The sequence below is a fragment of the Opisthorchis viverrini genome, assembly GCF_000715545.1.
Source record: "Opisthorchis viverrini unplaced genomic scaffold opera_v5_312, whole genome shotgun sequence".
NCBI classification, from domain to species: Eukaryota; Metazoa; Platyhelminthes; class Trematoda; order Opisthorchiida; family Opisthorchiidae; genus Opisthorchis; species Opisthorchis viverrini.
The window spans coordinates 550,288-568,912 of NW_008751970.1; the positions used below are offsets into that span (position 1 = coordinate 550,288).

At 42.9% G+C, this 18,625-nt stretch overlaps 1 protein-coding gene across 1 annotated transcript in view; it reads left to right on the forward strand.

Moving 5' to 3' along the window:
* The window catches only part of T265_14984 (hypothetical protein), a gene marked incomplete at both ends in the record, with an annotated part of 54,597 nt that extends 38,986 nt beyond the window's left edge, over positions 1-15,611 (forward strand). The window contains 4 exons of the mRNA XM_009176080.1: positions 3,868-4,409; positions 9,369-9,563; positions 12,387-12,458; positions 14,802-15,611. Of these exons, the coding sequence (XP_009174344.1) occupies positions 3,868-4,409; positions 9,369-9,563; positions 12,387-12,458; positions 14,802-15,609 (1,617 nt within the window). The remainder of the gene's footprint in view (positions 1-3,867; positions 4,410-9,368; positions 9,564-12,386; positions 12,459-14,801) is intronic.
* Between the last annotated feature and the right edge of the window lie 3,014 nt (positions 15,612-18,625).

Below are 18,625 nucleotides of genomic sequence, written 5' to 3' on the forward strand. Positions count from 1 at the left end.
CTCTCGTCAGTCTCGTTTGAAAAGTCGTTCTGTTGTCTCGGCTCAAGTATTCTGGTGAGTCCACACCAAATGGAGCAAGCAGTGGACTCGAATTTCGCTCTTACTAAACTCGTCAGTGGTGCCGAGATTTGAGCTCTGCACATCAGGCATGCGAGACCAGTGTGCTACCATTATTACACCAACGCACGCTGGACGTGCTGGATTTTCATATGTGAACAGGTGAATGAGTTCACACTCGAGTGATGTGAGTAGTGGACCCATCAACTCGAACGACTACGCAGTAGCTGTCCTGATTTTGCCGATCGTTGGCCCTATAAGGAGTTCCTAGTCAAGTAGTCCCGCAGACACTTGGAATTTGCTGGAAAGTTTTGGCCAAGGATATGAACTCTAAAAAGAGTCGGATTCGAGTGCAGTGCTTCCCTTTTGGTGTGGACACAACAAAATGATTGGGCCACGACAGAAGGACGACTGTTCAAACAAAGGGTGATGTGAGCGTGCAGCCACCCGCAACTAGTTTTGGATTGGTTGTTGGTGATTGTATGATTAGTAGAATGCACACTATAGATGCTGAAACACCTTCGTGATTTAATTGCACAGAATAAATGGATCCTAAACAGTCACAGTACTGAACATATGGCCTCCATCAAGTACTCATAAAAGTACATGGCCCACCGATAAGATCCTTAATCCGGTCTGTAGTGAAGAAAACGACTAATACTCTTGACTGAATGGGGTTTACAGTCGATATGTTGCTACTAGTGAAAAGGAAGGGCTTCGCTCCGGAGATGTTTATTTGAGAAACACCAACTGAACAGCTACAGACTATTAGACAGGGGAGAAAAACTCTCGTATGCATCTTGTTTGCAAAACTGAATATCCATCTTCTCCTTGAACGCGCCTTCCTGAACTTTCCTGGATATTCATTGACTGTTACTCAAATGCTACAAAGCGACTCCACAAATTCCATAATAGATCTCACTTTTCAAGAGACGCGAAGCGGATTTACGGGAAAACTCTACTCGCATGCCTCATCAGTAGTATCCACATTAAACTAGAATAATAGTAAAAAGCAGAATGCATTTTAAGCATTTCGCTAAGGGTTTATTCGTAAACTGGTCCATACATGAGAAAACTAGCACTGTTACGTAAAACTCAAAGAACAATAACCGGTCTCAACTGAAACAATTGCTGAAAGTGTCTGATTGTCCCTTTGTGTGGCTGTCACTACTTGAGAAGCCTCACTGAAAATCAGCATGCTTAGAAACCTCAACCCCGATAAGGACACTGAAGAAAACAGAAACCTTGAACAAGCTGCTAAACGACGATGAGACTTTGTGCATCGAAAAACTATCTGATTTCTCCCAGGGGAATACCTCAACCTTACTACAAGATCAAGACGTTGTAAGGCTACAGCCGCTTGATGCACTGTACATTGGACCAAAGTCGGTGTTTTTATGGCCAGAGTTGTAGCTACCAATCCAATGAACTCAGAAACGAACTCAGCTCATTAGAATGGTGTTGAATTGGTGCTATATTCGAATATGTATTATCCCACAATAAGAGGGAAGATGGGCTCAGAATGCCTACTAATAGCTCCCCAATAGCATGCTTATAACCGTAATCCGGTTATAATCCGTAATCCCGTAACCCCAGGACCCAAATATAGGTCCTTCTCCAGTTTTTAGTATTTCAAGAGTTGAAGATCTTGTCATCGCCTTGCCTGATTCGCAGAAACTAAACTTTCAAGACAAATGGTACAAAGACCAGTCGGGCGCCCAATGAAACAGTACGAGGACTTTGTTATCGTATATAAGACTGACCATGTATTCCTATCAAACGTTAACTGAAATGAATTCGGCTTCGGTCCTGCAGGTCAGCTTCTATTAAAGGTGGCGTTTTTGTCCAAGAGATCGCTGAAAACTTCATTATGTACTGTCAATTAAAGGTCGATCAATTTGGCTTGCAAGATTGTGTCGTTCACGCTAATTGTGCCGCAGGTGGATGGGCATGGAACGGTTTAATACGTTGTGTACATTGAATGGAAACAGAACAATTTCCAGCCTAATCGAAAACTTCTTCACTTGGTAATCCAGCAACTCAGTGTTTGGAAAAACCTTCATACTTGTCTGGGTTATAGTAACCATTGCAAACTAAGTTTTCACGTGAACGTCTAAAGACTCGATTGGTGACTGTAAACTTGTGAGTGACTCACGATCAACTACTTGTCATGATTTTGTTGTCGATCAATAACGTTTGAAAGCCTGCATTTGGAAGTCGCCATTCTTCTCCCTGTGAACAATCGCCACGGGTGCAGAACCAACAGATTGGAAAGATGGCAGTTTGTCAGTATATTGGTGGCTCTGGAGCATTCATCGGCAGTTGCTCAGATGTTCATTGATCTGTCCGCCGAACTTGGTAACTGCATCGCTACTAACTTGCAGCATTGAGTGCACTTATTAAATCTCCTTGCACGGTGACCAAACATATGCGGCGGGTTAAGAATCGCTCGGTCAACCATCAAGTATGATGACCTACTTCGGCATTCAGTGGTGTAGATAATTGCATCAAAGGGGTCGGCAAAAAGCTAGACAGCTCTAAGATGCAAATAGAGCGTTTTTGAGTGAAATCTGAGAGGAACTCATCGTTGAAACCGGAAGAGAAACAACCTTGTTGTTTAAAAACCAACCGCTAAAGAATATGTGAATTTACAAGTCCACCATCAGTCAGCTTATTTGAAAAATTTCATCCCTCCATATTATGTACAGTGGTGCAGGCACAGAAGTGAAACCACAAGAGAACAGGGCTTTAGAGTGATCCTATCCCTTTGCAGGATAGAGAACGATACACGGTGGCTGATAAGAAATATTCGTGTGTCCTCTACAAAGAACAGGTTCCTTGACTTATATGCCTGACATTCCAAAAACGAACCTTCAAGACTCACGGAATGTACTGGACTAGTCTGACGAGTGCGGTTCACATATTGGCAACAGCCGCTAACTATTGAATATGTGTTACTGCCACACTTATGGGTAGTCTAATAAATGAAACGGATCTTTTCCGGATAGAAGTATAAAGGTCTGGACTGTTTCAAGTAGTGGATTTCCTTTGACAAAAAGAAGTCAGTCCAGGAGACTGTGCATATTTTGATCATTGTTGGAAGGGTTCAGGCCGAAGAAAGTATTTGAGCTATATATGGTTGGACAGCAATAAACGGCACCACTTTTCTGTTTGCATTTCAGAGTAAAATCACGTGGTCTGGTCTTGAATATCTCCTCCGTTCCCCACAGGTTTTGAAGGGATCTTTCCGTTCCCGAATGCGTCATTCATATTTCCATCAGCTATGGGGAAATTTCGAGTGTTGTCGTTGAATCACGGATGGATTACAAATACGGATTACTATTGTTCTGTATAATGATACTCATAAATGAAGTCTACAAATTCAAATCAATCGGAAAACGTTCGGTGACTATGCATGATGAACAGAGTGCTACAAAGTGTAACGTAATTAGGACGGATGATTACAGGAGCGGGTTTCAGGTCGTTTCATTCGTTGAAATACTCCGGCATAATTTAACTGGAAATGCAGTGTTCAGACAGAAAGTTTTCTATCGGTCATACCTCTCCCTGTATATATCACTCAGTTAGCCATGGGACACAACGAACCTACAAAGAGGGCTGCATCCCTTATCCACTGTTTCGGGTTTATAGAGGTTCCATATTAATAGCCTTTTTACACCCTTCAGCTAAGCTAACAAATGTACTTGAATGTGAGCGATGTCCATCCCAAATCAACGGGATTGCAGATTTTTGAGGGATTATTATTAACATTTGCTGGATAAACTTCCGTTTCTCCGCCTTTTCATGTAGGACCACCTTGCGTTTCTGGATCCCGAAGAAAAATTGGGCTTCCACACCTTGGCTGTGGAAGCATATCAGCTAGGCTATCGTTTACAAACGTCTTCCAGTTCCAAAACCATCATACGCCGACGATCTGTCGAAAATCCAATGGAATTCACAAGCGATTATGCACAAGATTGTGTCGAAACCCAAGTACCTTTAAAATGGCTGGAAGACATTCTACACATGGAAAACGAAAAAGTTATTATTCTGCATGCGATTGTCTCACTGGCTGTGGCAACCAATCCTCGGGGAATCCAGTCAGCATCTCCTGGAGAGTCTGTCGACTTTAAGAACCCTCGGTCGGGGGATTTCAGCCTTGTGTCTTTCGAAACACTGATTCCTGTGAAACTGCTGCAACACTATTTCTCCGTTATACAGAATAACCAATTTAACATTCTGTGTGGACCCCCTGGTACAGGAAAGCTACGGATTCTCCGAGAACTGGCCAGAGAGCTGTTGAAGAGGTTAGTGGTGCATGGTATTGCCATATGTGATATTTCTAACCTCAAGTAACTTTATCCTGGTAAGCGAAATTTAGCACCCGAGTGATCAGTTCTAATTATAACAGCACCCTTTTGAGGCTGCTTTTTACCACGTTTTCCCATGTTCGAAATCCATAAAGCCGCTGGAATACCGGTTTACTCGGGGCCAGTGGAACATGAATACCAAGCGGAATCGGTCAAAAAAACTTATAGGAGCTTAGCTGGGGTCATTGCTTTCTTTTAGAGCCGCAAGCCCGAAAAATGATTTTGTTTGTAAAACGGTTAGTAGCTATTATATTTACCTGATACTCATAACCCAAGCAAATGAGCTTTCGAGTATAGAAAGGTGAATTTCTGGTCACAATGGCTTCAATCCTCGTGAAACCGGTCACATGAATCTGCGTTAAATTCTTAGAAGCAACTTGCTAAGGCAAGCACAGTAGGTGTGTATGCCCTTCTCAATCCATTCTCACTGATGTTCAAGGAATAGTCATACAAAATGTCTGTTAGATAGCTTACCGGTCTGTGTAGCTCTTGCGCTACGCATTTCGGTGAACTGTATTCTCCAAAGGCAGAATCCGTAGGTAGAGTACTTCGGTTTTTCCTCATGAAACGAGCGATCAGTCTAGTCTGGCTGACTTACCCATCACTCATAAATTTAGCCGGATAACGCCGGGATTTCGTTTGAGTATGTGTTAGTGGACATCCTTAGTTAAATGTTATTTCTAAACATCAAACAGATATAGCCGTGCTCTTTCTACTAACTGTTATGGACCACAGTCTCCTTAATGCCTTCTTACTACCGCGAACCCCGGTCTGGAGAACCGACTGATAACCTGGTGCGCTTAGCCAAGCCAGAAAAAGTCAATGAACGTGCGAACCGGCTGATCCATTGATCACTGCCGCGTACAAGCGGATCAAAAAAGTGATACCAAGAATACAGCTCATCTGTCAAGGGCGAATGAAGAACAAGCAATGAAATCTGTCTCAACGAAAAAAGGTTATTCCATAATCTGTTATGTAGTCCCGTTACGTTCCAAACTGGTTCTCCTAATATTAACCTTATTTGAAACAATACCGGCTGCAATGTAAGCAATGGGATGGCTAAGTAATCTTGTAATCCAAGCAAGGTACGGTGTTACACTTGTTTCAATCGCTTTGGAGTTGCACATCGATTTTGTGGGACAAGTACGATGGGTTTCCGAAGTGACGAAGTAATTTTCATAGAGTTGAAGAAATTGTACCTCATAAGACGTGTTTTCTATTGGTTGAAGTTTGGGAGGAGTGCGAACCTCTTCGCGTCTTCATCAGTTTGAACCAATGCAATTCCTGTACGTGACTGATATCACCATCAGAGCTATTGATTACGAGTAAACGTGATAGTGTTTATGTGCTAGACCGTTTGGTGAATAAACAACGAGGTGCCACGTAGGCCCAACCGCAGTTTTGACGTCTGGCAATTTTGTAGCTGCCCAGCGGGTAGAACAACTAACTGATAGACAGCAGGTCTTGTGTTTGTTCCGCCTCACTTCGGGGGAAGGCATTAGCCTCACCTTGATGCCAATCATGCTTTGTTACATAGATGGAAAGGTGACGAGTAAATTTGGGCCTGTTTTGAGGTACATAGAAAAAACATATTAGGTCTTTTCTTTCCTGAGAACTTTTAAATTCAAATGATCACTAAGCTATTCATCTGGTAAAACCTCTGCTATTCTCATTAGTACTAGGTTATTTTGGCTAGAAAACAGAAACTTGGTGGTATTTTTATTTCAGTGTGTTCCTTATTAAACTTTACCTGCATATGTAGACCGAGAGCCTCGTCGGTCCAAATAACGCCTACTATACCCCGGCCGCTTGAATATGCAGTGTTTGTTGCCGAGTGAAGCCGATAATAGGTGGAATTCTTCCATGCCCTATCTTTGTGTCATAATTTTCCTGGATTAATACTGCCCAGCTGATTTTATTTTGCTTATGCCCCCTTTTGAAGTTTTTTGTGATATTTAAATAATCCATGGACAAAATGGTGCCTTCACCTGGCCCTGCGGCGCAAGGCGAAATTCGCTTGTTTTTTTAACTACTTCTCAAATTCAGTAGTTGCAATTTAACGCTAATTCCCACAGCCGCCAGTCGGAGGACCCGGTGAGGACATACTCAATCAAACCTGGTGGGTCAGGTTTGCTCGGAGAAATAAAGAAATTCCTCGACGAAGTTACATCAAGCAGTCACAATGTGGCGATACTCGAAGATTTGCATCATTTTCCCGGACCCATAAAGGAACTTTTGGGCGCAATCTGTAGTGATGAACGAGAGGCCAGGTACAGTGCATGCTGAAATTATCAGCCCCAAATACTCTACCGCGTAATTTGTATATTTTGGTTAATGAAACCCACAGAAAGCCAAATATTCATTTGGCTGAGGTTATTTAAAATTAATCAGAAACAGAGAACAAAAAGCTTGAACTGTTTTAACGGGTTAAGCAATGAACCCTAAACCGGACAACAAGTACATAAAGACTCGTGAAGATTCAAACGGCCATAGCCGATTACACAAGCTTTTTAGGCTTCCGGTATCGTGATCGGTGCATGTGCAATTAAGCGCCATCATCCTCAAAAAGGGATCCGCACAACTTCACTCAGTATATTCCTCTTGTGACAGTACTCCATTGAAAATGCTCTCAGAACCGCGATTTCCACTTCATACCGAATGACTTTCATCTCGTTCGTGAGGTTTCAGCTTCGCCATGAATGTCAAGGAGAGCAGTCGGACCGACAGCGGTGAGCCATGTACTGCTAAAGGAATGGGGATAAATTAAATATTTTATTGTCTAAAGGAAGGATGGGCTAGAAAAAGTCAATCCTGAAACCTGCCAAACAATGATTGCTGATGTATAACCCGATGCAAAAAGGACGGAAATTTTAATCAAATCCAGGCGTGGTTACAGAGGTATCTCTTGTACGCAGCAGTATAGGAATTCAGGCACCTTTCAGGGCCTTTGGACCTCCACAACCTGCCTCAGTTAAGTTTTTAAGACTACTGAGTCCACGGCTTCTGAGAAAGTCATGGGCTTTTTCTAGCTAGCATTGGTTATCAATTTAAGCGCATGCCAATTGAAAAACATTGACTGTAAATCGGTGGTGGGCTCGGTTGACTATGATACACTTAGTTTCCGATGGAGACCCCTAATCCAAGGTTGTTATTCATCCAAAGTGTACGTCTCTTTAGTCCGTGTGAACATGAATGTCAATTCATTTACCTTCCAAGACGACCTCAGACCGACCAATGCATCATAGTATCCTAATGAACTGGTTCAGAGGCCGTTGGAGACTATCCCAGAGAATGACCATGACGACCACGGGGAGGAAAATTCCACGGCAGTCCATCCAAGCTATCCATCACGTTTGAATGGGCATTTGATATTGTCACAAACAGTGGTTTATATTGATTCCATGAAAATTATAGTAGCAGTCGATAAACTTGATAGACCACACCGACCACTCAAAAGCAGGGCGTTTGAAAATTTAAGACACAGTAGAAAACGTTGTATTGATGGTTATGATAGAAAATAGTAATAAAATGAATAGATGGATACAAATGAGTAGTAAAAGTAATTAATATGGTAGCCAAATGGCGACAACAGAGGGTCCTTTGGGAGGCAGCACACGATCTTGGTGCTAGGTGGGTACCACCAAACTGAAATTATAGAGATCAATATCATTTACGAAGTTGTAATTTGTGTGAATAGCTATCAAAAACACCCTTCGAAGTCTCCACCATCGAAGCTATTCTAATGATTGTCTATGGTACTTGTGGGAAGCAATGGATGCAGATGGGTAGTCACTCTGTACTGTGCGGCAATTGGCCCTTGTACGTAAAAACTTGACTCACCCACAAAAAGTTTTGTTTTCACTTTAAATCTTAAACAGATAAGTTGTTGGCCTGTGGCTCCTTCTTTTCGATCCGTGGGAACTCATCCTACCAACACAGGAATACCGTTGGCCTTGGCCACATAACGTCTTATTGAGGGCTTGCCATCCATGTATCATCGGACGACACTGCGTTAAACAAATCCGAGGGTATTCCGGCTGATCCAGTCACAATGCCACCCTGACATTAGGCCACATATGGCCCTCTCCGAAGATCCCATACTTCATCAGCATCTTATCATAGTATGTCAGAGAAAACCATAAGCATGTTTCACCTATCCTAAAAAACCCGTAGCTAGTAGCATCCAATCACCGATTTACGGTCAGACTATTCTCCTCACATACAGCCACGTGATTAAAAGTTGGTCAGCTATTATCTTTTGAATTGGCAGAAAACTGCTCCGAAGGGCGAATGATGTGTGTTGAGGCACTTTCCCAACGCAAGTTAAATGGCATTCGTCGGACAATAAAACTTAATTTAGCGTAAAGATTTTAATCCAGCGAGCATTTCAAAATCACACTACTGGGATCAACACCCAATAAACGGTAAAGAAAGATTCTAGTTTGCGAAATGCTCATTTGCACACCAATTTGGTTTTAATGGAAGACCCAATTAAATCCATGCTGAGCAGTGTGTTCCGTCTAGGCAATATATTGCGACACCTCGAATAACACGGCCTCCGTGAAGCTTCCTCAGTTGAGGAATATCCTAAACACGAGTTTCAGCCAAGATACAGTTAGGCTAGTCGCCGATTACTTCCAATTTCGGTTTTTGCCTGAGCATAATTTTGGTGGAAACTCAGGTGCGACGCGTCTGATAAACCCCAAGAATGGCGAAACTGGTCAAGGGCTATCGAAGAGTTTGTGTCATAATTTTCCTGGATTAATACTGCCCAGCTGATTTTATTTTGCTTATGCCCCCTTTTGAAGTTTTTTGTGATATTTAAATAATCCATGGACAAAATGGTGCCTTCACCTGGCCCTGCGGCGCAAGGCGAAATTCGCTTGTTTTTTTAACTACTTCTCAAATTCAGTAGTTGCAATTTAACGCTAATTCCCACAGCCGCCAGTCGGAGGACCCGGTGAGGACATACTCAATCAAACCTGGTGGGTCAGGTTTGCTCGGAGAAATAAAGAAATTCCTCGACGAAGTTACATCAAGCAGTCACAATGTGGCGATACTCGAAGATTTGCATCATTTTCCCGGACCCATAAAGGAACTTTTGGGCGCAATCTGTAGTGATGAACGAGAGGCCAGGTACAGTGCATGCTGAAATTATCAGCCCCAAATACTCTACCGCGTAATTTGTATATTTTGGTTAATGAAACCCACAGAAAGCCAAATATTCATTTGGCTGAGGTTATTTAAAATTAATCAGAAACAGAGAACAAAAAGCTTGAACTGTTTTAACGGGTTAAGCAATGAACCCTAAACCGGACAACAAGTACATAAAGACTCGTGAAGATTCAAACGGCCATAGCCGATTACACAAGCTTTTTAGGCTTCCGGTATCGTGATCGGTGCATGTGCAATTAAGCGCCATCATCCTCAAAAAGGGATCCGCACAACTTCACTCAGTATATTCCTCTTGTGACAGTACTCCATTGAAAATGCTCTCAGAACCGCGATTTCCACTTCATACCGAATGACTTTCATCTCGTTCGTGAGGTTTCAGCTTCGCCATGAATGTCAAGGAGAGCAGTCGGACCGACAGCGGTGAGCCATGTACTGCTAAAGGAATGGGGATAAATTAAATATTTTATTGTCTAAAGGAAGGATGGGCTAGAAAAAGTCAATCCTGAAACCTGCCAAACAATGATTGCTGATGTATAACCCGATGCAAAAAGGACGGAAATTTTAATCAAATCCAGGCGTGGTTACAGAGGTATCTCTTGTACGCAGCAGTATAGGAATTCAGGCACCTTTCAGGGCCTTTGGACCTCCACAACCTGCCTCAGTTAAGTTTTTAAGACTACTGAGTCCACGGCTTCTGAGAAAGTCATGGGCTTTTTCTAGCTAGCATTGGTTATCAATTTAAGCGCATGCCAATTGAAAAACATTGACTGTAAATCGGTGGTGGGCTCGGTTGACTATGATACACTTAGTTTCCGATGGAGACCCCTAATCCAAGGTTGTTATTCATCCAAAGTGTACGTCTCTTTAGTCCGTGTGAACATGAATGTCAATTCATTTACCTTCCAAGACGACCTCAGACCGACCAATGCATCATAGTATCCTAATGAACTGGTTCAGAGGCCGTTGGAGACTATCCCAGAGAATGACCATGACGACCACGGGGAGGAAAATTCCACGGCAGTCCATCCAAGCTATCCATCACGTTTGAATGGGCATTTGATATTGTCACAAACAGTGGTTTATATTGATTCCATGAAAATTATAGTAGCAGTCGATAAACTTGATAGACCACACCGACCACTCAAAAGCAGGGCGTTTGAAAATTTAAGACACAGTAGAAAACGTTGTAGGTTATGATATGATAGAAAATAGTAATAAAATGAATAGATGGATACAAATGAGTAGTAAAAGTAATTAATATGGTAGCCAAATGGCGAGAGGGTCCTTTCCTTTGGGAGGCAGCACACGATCTTGGTGCTAGGTGGGTACCACCAAACTGAAATTATAGAGATCAATATCATTTACGAAGTTGTAATTTGTGTGAATAGCTATCAAAAACACCCTTCGAAGTCTCCACCATCGAAGCTATTCTAATGATTGTCTATGGTACTTGTGGGAAGCAATGGATGCAGATGGGTAGTCACTCTGTACTGTGCGGCAATTGGCCCTTGTACGTAAAAACTTGACTCACCCACAAAAAGTTTTGTTTTCACTTTAAATCTTAAACAGATAAGTTGTTGGCCTGTGGCTACTTCTTTTCGATCCGTGGGAACTCATCCTACCAACACAGGAATACCGTTGGTCTTGGCCACATGACGTCTTATTGAGGGCTTGCTCTGTATGTATCATCGGATGACGCTGCGTTAAACAAATCCGGGGGTACTCCGGCTGATCCAGTCACAATGCCACCCTGACATTAGGCCACATATGGCCCTCTCCGAAGATCCCATACTTCATCAGCATCCTATCGTAGTATGTCAGAGAAAACCATAAGCATGTTTCACCTATCCTAAAAAACCCGTAGCTAGTAGCATCCAATCACCGATTTACGGTCAGACTATTCTCCTCACATACAGCCACGTGATTAAAAGTTGGTCAGCTATTATCTTTTGAATTGGCAGAAAACTGCTCCGAAGGGCGAATGATGTATGTTGAGGCACTTTCCCAACGCAAGCTAAATGGCATTCGTCGGACAATAAAACTTAATTTAGCGTAAAGATTTTAATCCAGCGAGCATTTCAAAATCACACACTACTGGGATCAACACCCAATAAACGGTAAAGAAAGATTCTAGTTTGCGAAATGCTCATTTGCACACCAATTTGGTTTTAATGGAAGACCCAATTAAATCCATGCTGAGCAGTGTGTTCCGTCTAGGCAATATATTGCGACACCTCGAATAACACGGCCTCCGTGAAGCTTCCTCAGTTGAGGAATATCCTAAACACTAGTTTCAGCCAAGATACAGTTAGGCTAGTCGCCGATTACTTCCAATTTCGGTTTTTGCCCGAGCATAATTTTGGTGGAAACTCAGGGGCGACGCGTCTGATAAACCCCAAGAATGGCGAAACTGGTCAAGGGCTATCGAAGAGTTTTCAGCAACGTTATCAGTAGTGTGCACCGTCTAGACAAGGGTGCTATATGGTTGGAGTGAAAGTTAGCTAATTGTGACCCACGACCAAAAATGTTGCATCAGGATCAGACCAAACAGGTTAGTGACCATATATATATATCAGAACGGAATCCCCTTTGGATCGTGCTAGAGCACGACGAAGTGACATGTTCTTCATGAACCCACCAAGGGTACTTGGATCAAGAGTGATGAAAACCTGTACCAAAAATTCTGTCCAAGTATAACCAACGATTCGTCAAAGCAACACATCCGATTTTACTGGAATTTTCGCCATTTGGTCTGTCACTTCAATGCCCTAACGTTATTTTCAGACCCATAATCTTGGCTACGAGCGACGTGCATAATGAAGAATTGGAAGGCCTGCAAGAAAATAATCTGGCTGGGTGAGTTGTTCATATTTTACACCGATGGGGTTTCTGTCCATCCTGCTGCCCGAATTATACGTCAAGTGTATACACACGTATACAATAACATGGTTCACAGAGTTTCTCCTCCACGAATCCATGATATGACGATCAGAATCACATGCACACGCGTCTTAGCTTTTTCTTAATGATGAGTATGTTACATCTTGAATGTCTACATTGAATCGGGTCCCAAAAATCTCAACCACGTAAGCCATTTCGTCTCAAGTAAGACTCATCTGGTGGGGACAGACGGACCGGACGAGTGACCCTTTCAAGGACAGTCTTGGGTTGTTAAATCTAAATCACCTGTCCATTTGTGTGGCCGGCCCATTTATCTGGGTGACTCTAGGATGAACCAGCTGCTGACTAATTTAACTGGTGAGTAGACGAACGACACCTTAGTAGTCATATGACAGTCTGAACTGACCACCAATATTTGGTAAAAGCAATTGTTTATGGAATAACTTTTTGAGAGATCAAGAACAAGGCATCAAAATGAGTGAAACCAGGAGCGGACTGTCCAGAGTTCTCATCCCCTTCCGACTGGTGTCATATGAAATTTAGTTAACAACAAATTTGACCAAGCCCCTCTTGCACTACACAGATAATCCGTAAGTGATGGTTTCCTTCGTGTAATGAAAAAATCCGTACAAACCTCGGTGGACACGTCACTGAGAAAACGTCCAAGAATGATCGTTGATCCCGAATGACTGCGTTTCCAATCTGTATGAAACAGGGCTATCCATATCACTACAGTACCATCACATTAGTAATGTTCATACTTAATTTAACAAATCCGATCAAGTAAAACTCAGAGTTCAAGGATAAACTGAAACGCCAAAAAACTATTCAAAAAGATGTTTGTGATACGTTGGAACAGTGCAACAGTACTACATCAGTTTGGAGTCGGTAGAATGTTAACCGAACAGTATGAGTTCTGATCTGAGCTCAGCTCAGTGGTGGCCAGTATGCGCCGTAGGGTACTGACGTCTTATAGACCAGCGTCTAAACCCTTTGAACCAGTCTATGTGGCGTGAACGACACTATGGCTTGCAATCAGAGTGAATCGGAACATTATCTCCTTATTGCTCACGTGTTGAAGCTTAGGGAGATAAGTGAAAAAACCAGTTAGCACATTACTAGCCAAGTGAAATTCCTGAACAAGTGAATGTGACGTTCGTCAACACAAGTGACAAGTCAACCAGCTAGTTCAACATAGTATGAAAATATCGTATGAATGTAGTATGCAAATATACTGCGATATCTCGAATATCGTGTCAACTGAAACATGAGGCGGCCTGTGTGCAGCACATTCAGTTGTAAAATATCATAAACGAGAGATTTACTTGAGTCTCTCGTGAAAACCAAATTGATTTGCAAATAAGTGTATTTCTCGAAAACAGTCCAATTCGGGTTCATGTAGAACATAAGGTTGGTGGAAACTCGGGAACTGCGCCAACTTGATGAGCCTCAAGAAGGGCGAAACCGGTCGTGGGCTGTCGGAGAGTTTTCAGCAACCTTGTGAGTGGTTTCCTCTATGAAGATAGTATGGGTACCGTTGAGTGAGACGAATTAGGAAATTTACTGAAAGCCGGACACAGTACGGCCACCTTAAAGGGGGGACGCCTAAATCTTCACATGTTGGTAGACGGCCATTGAGATCCATTTCATACATATTATGCACTGGGATGGTGGAAATTGATCAGTACCTGGTTGTTTAAAACGATTGTGATAGAGGCTAAATAGTATTCTTCTATTGCCTCAACTGAGCGCTTTTCAATACTCATGTGGCTGACGCATGATGCTGAAACATGACGGACCTGTACAGTGGTCAGCAGTCCCTGTCATCTACAAGTGGTGATTTTTTACATTCAGCTAGACCTGAATCAGCATTGCTAAACAGAAGAGTTTATCATGAAGATGTACCCTCGTTTAAAAAACTGGTGGTCATTTGGAGCTTTAAGACTTTCAGTTGGTTCGGCAAATGAGGTTTTGTGCGTTAGCGACATGTCGTTCGAATTTGCAGTTCTTTTGTAAAATCAGCATGACAGAAGAGGGAGCCATGTTGACCTCAGAGGTTGAAACAATCAAGCAGGGAAACGGAGGCGTACCATCTATGGGTATTGGTGTAGGCTTACTTCAGAAGAGATTGGAATGAAAAACTCAGTACCATCGAAATTACTCACCCCCCCCCCACCAAACAACAACATCTTAAATACAAACTATTTCACATTCACTGCACAGAAATCAGGACATCGATTATCAGTATGCTTTAGTACTAAGTTTTTAATAAACAGCACTTATTTACATCTTTTCCAGGATCGTCCAACATTTGACAGACTTAGATACAACTACCAATTTTCTCGGTTGCTACCTACGTCGAAAATTAGCGCAAACACGATTGTTTGAAGAAACCACACCACAGACCTGCACAGCCGCCTGCTCACACGAGGACCAAGCACTCACACACCTGATGAACTGGATCCCAAAAGTGTGGAATCATCTAAACCGTTTGTTCACCACATCACAACAGAAGCAGCGCTCAACCCTTTTTGGTTTGCGCGTTTTCCTAACCTGTCCTATGGATTTGCAATCCTCACAGAACTGGTTCACAGATTTATGGAACAACCTCTTTATTCCTTTCCTCTTTCGCACTCGTTCCACAGATCAGATGTTGTGTACATCGACCACAAGTACCTTGTCCGCTTCATTTGATTGGATAATGGCTACTTGGCCTTGGTCACACACCCAACCCGACGAATTGACTGTAACAGGGGCGGCAGAAAAAAACTTGAGTGAACCAGTCCGTCTAGGTGAAGACCCAACATCCACAAGCGCACGAACATCTTTCCCGCTCGTCACTTTCGGAGCGCCGAAGTCTCCTCAGGCCCCAGTCCAAAGACAGCGTGCGCTTAAGAATCGTTCTAGTTTGGATTCCGGGATAGTCCCAGACGGATACGCTGCGGTCAGCTCAGCGTGTACCACACAGCCAACATTTGAAAGTCGACTGTCTGTCGGATCGGAGATTTCCGATCGAATAACCGTGACCGAGCTGCTAGCGGAAGTAACCAACAAGTCCACTCGTCAAGCGACGAACGCAAGGGAGTGTGAGATCAACAACCGTGTGTAACAGTACAATAACTTCAGCCAAACAATACCCTTTATCTTCGTTTGTAAAGAGCTTGTACATGAAACCTTTCAGTATGCTCCCGTTTTTAACGCGCCTTTCTTCAATTCGTGCTACTCGATACAATCCTAAATTTGCCTTTTCCACGAATGTTTTATAAAGCATAATAAAGCCCAACAAGTTATTGCAATTGTAACTACTGTATGCCTTAGGAAGTAAAACAATAAAAGCTATTTTAATCTGTGGTTTCGCATCCAACGTTTCCTGAGCTAAGCTGATTCACACACATAAGCGATGCAATAATCCTCATCTATCCGACGGTGACCACCCAGCCCACGCACCTCAACTGAACAACTTTAGTCAAGTCCCATGAGATTTAGCTTGTAATGGATATATTTTTCAGGGGTCACCCCCAAAATTTCAACCAAGACCACTTGACATGTATCGCAGACGTGAATCCCTTATCCAAAAAGAAAGCATGGCGGTCATAACCAACAAAGCCAGTCCGCCTCCATAGACAGAGACCGTGGGGCGGCAAATACCAACGGCTGGTGATGCGGACAATCTGGTCATTCAACCAACGGCATCCATACATTTAACCTACGCCCTTTGTGAATAGTTGATTACTATGCGGCTCAAAAACTTAAGAGGCCAGCTCTCATTCAATGCGTAAATGCGCCAAACTATTAAAATAATCGGTGGAGACTGTGGCAGCTAAAGCTAACGTACAATCCGTACATGATTTGAATTTTATGAAGATTCTAATGAAACTGTAGTGGTTAACGGCCCTATGGAGTCTCTAGTGAACAGAGCAAATTACTAGTGTAAGCCAAATACAAAGTTACAAGGAGAAAAATCCAAGTAAATCTTGACTCAAAGTTCAAAATAGGAGATTCCGTAGTTCCGTATTCCGTTGAACCACCACACCAAGAATAGTTATATCTTCCTGGTAATCCAGATCTCCGGTGATCGAAAAATTAATCCACAAGTGTGAGTATATTAGTCCAGTGTTTGTAGCTAAAATGTTTGTTCACGTTTAGTGTTAGCAGCGGTCAAATATAGCCAACCGGCGGTCACAACAACAGTCACTCAGCAAGTCTCAAAGTCACGTTGGAGCCAACACGCGGGCGGTAGCGGTTGTATTTCAGTAAAACGAGCTTTTGTACAACGATGTGACTGATAATCATGGGGAAAAAGAAGATGATACTGAGCATGAAAAAGAGCAGTTTACAAGTGCTACAAAACTGTTTTGGTACCCTGAAAGTAGGATCAGCGCCCAGTTCTCATTAACCGGCACGATTTTAGTGCGCATAACTTGTCTGATCATACAAAAAAATACTCCCCTTGTTCCATGAAAATAGTTACTGCTGATTTCCATGAAGACCAGGCGAAAAGCTGTGAAGCACATTCAAGTGTTGCGGAACCATTCAGCGCTTGCAGCTTTTTACTAAGTAGAGTCACCAAAAGCGTTTATAGACTGTTGTTTCTGTGTCAGAAATCCTGTTAAACCAACGGCTGGCTGCAAGACTGTCAATCTGGGCCAGAATAAGACGCAGGACAAAAGAAATACCGGTTATTTGTGACCCGGCCAGCCAGATATTTGGTAAGCCTATGATCGACTCACCTGCATCCACCGAGCCGAACCTGCCATTGAATCTTCAGTGGTAATTGACGTGGAAATAGATCATACTTTCCCATAGGTTGGGCCATTGTTTGGTTTTATATGCCAGAATCCGATCGTGTGTATAGTATACGGATCGGCTGTAGCACACTTTCGGTGCTTAATTACCATGCCAACCGAAGAAAGCATGAGAACTGGGGTACTGCCAGGTAGCCCGAGCATACACTGGAGCAGTCGGGATGCAGAAGACGCGTTCCGACCGGGGATCTTGCGGTCAGTAAATTCGTGCTCTAATCATTGAGCCCTCTCGACTCCGCACAGTACACCAAGCAAATATGCTGTACATTATGCATTTCGGCTGTACGAGTAAGCGACGGCGTCTGTGAAGAGGAGCTAGTGACTGAGGCGTCACTATTCTACGCTGTATACCGCTCTTACACTGAAGATACTAGCCCTTCGGAAGAGACTACTTCTGATTTGTTCCTGAAGCACATTCTCGCAAGAGGTCACTTCAGATCAGTCCTTTCAGTTTGTTTCTTCAGAGGGAAAGCATACTCCAGTTATTGTACATGGCAACTCCTCTTTACAAGAGGACGATCGCTTTTGGTTTCAGCTACCTCAATACTGGGTTTCGTTAAGAGACAGTACGCCGCACGAGAGAAAACCAGACCAAAAGTTTACCGTGAATCGTCTTGTTAATCCAGATGTTACAACAGCAAAAAACCTGTGATGGGTTTCACGAATGCTGAGCTTAAGAAGAATGGCGTAACCAAGCTAGTTTTACCTTATCATATCCACGTGGTACCCGGTTAACACTGAACTTTGCTCATGCTTGAATTGGTGAAAACCCTGATAGGGTTGTAATGAGCTCGAATGCCGGGAGAAATATAGGTAAATTCGATGTTGTCCCATTACTCTGACGGAGTAATTGATACTGAACATTGATAGACAGACAAAAGATGAAATACCGGAGGACGTTACCACTGGGATACGATGTGGTCACGAGGTGATGACAAGATCGGTGAAGAAATCTTTGAGGAATCACACCAGGGTGTTTGTACAAACTCAAAGGAGTCTTCAAATGGACAGACGTTTCATAATTTTAGCAGAATTTCTGTTTTCTGTGCTGACTACTTTGTAATAACCAACCGGTCCCAAGGCAAAGTGCAATTTCCAAAAATTGCACTTTCCACACGTAACACGTTTATCGAACTTGCACTACAACGTGAATGTACCAGAGGGAATTTTTCGCAATCACAGTGGGCAGGAAAGAAAAAATCGCTCGAGTTCGCACGTTACACTAAGACGACCCATGACCGACCACAATGCCTATTTCCCCCAACAGTCTTGCAACATTATTTGGTCGTATGAAAGCTTGAAGACCTTTCGGCGCCG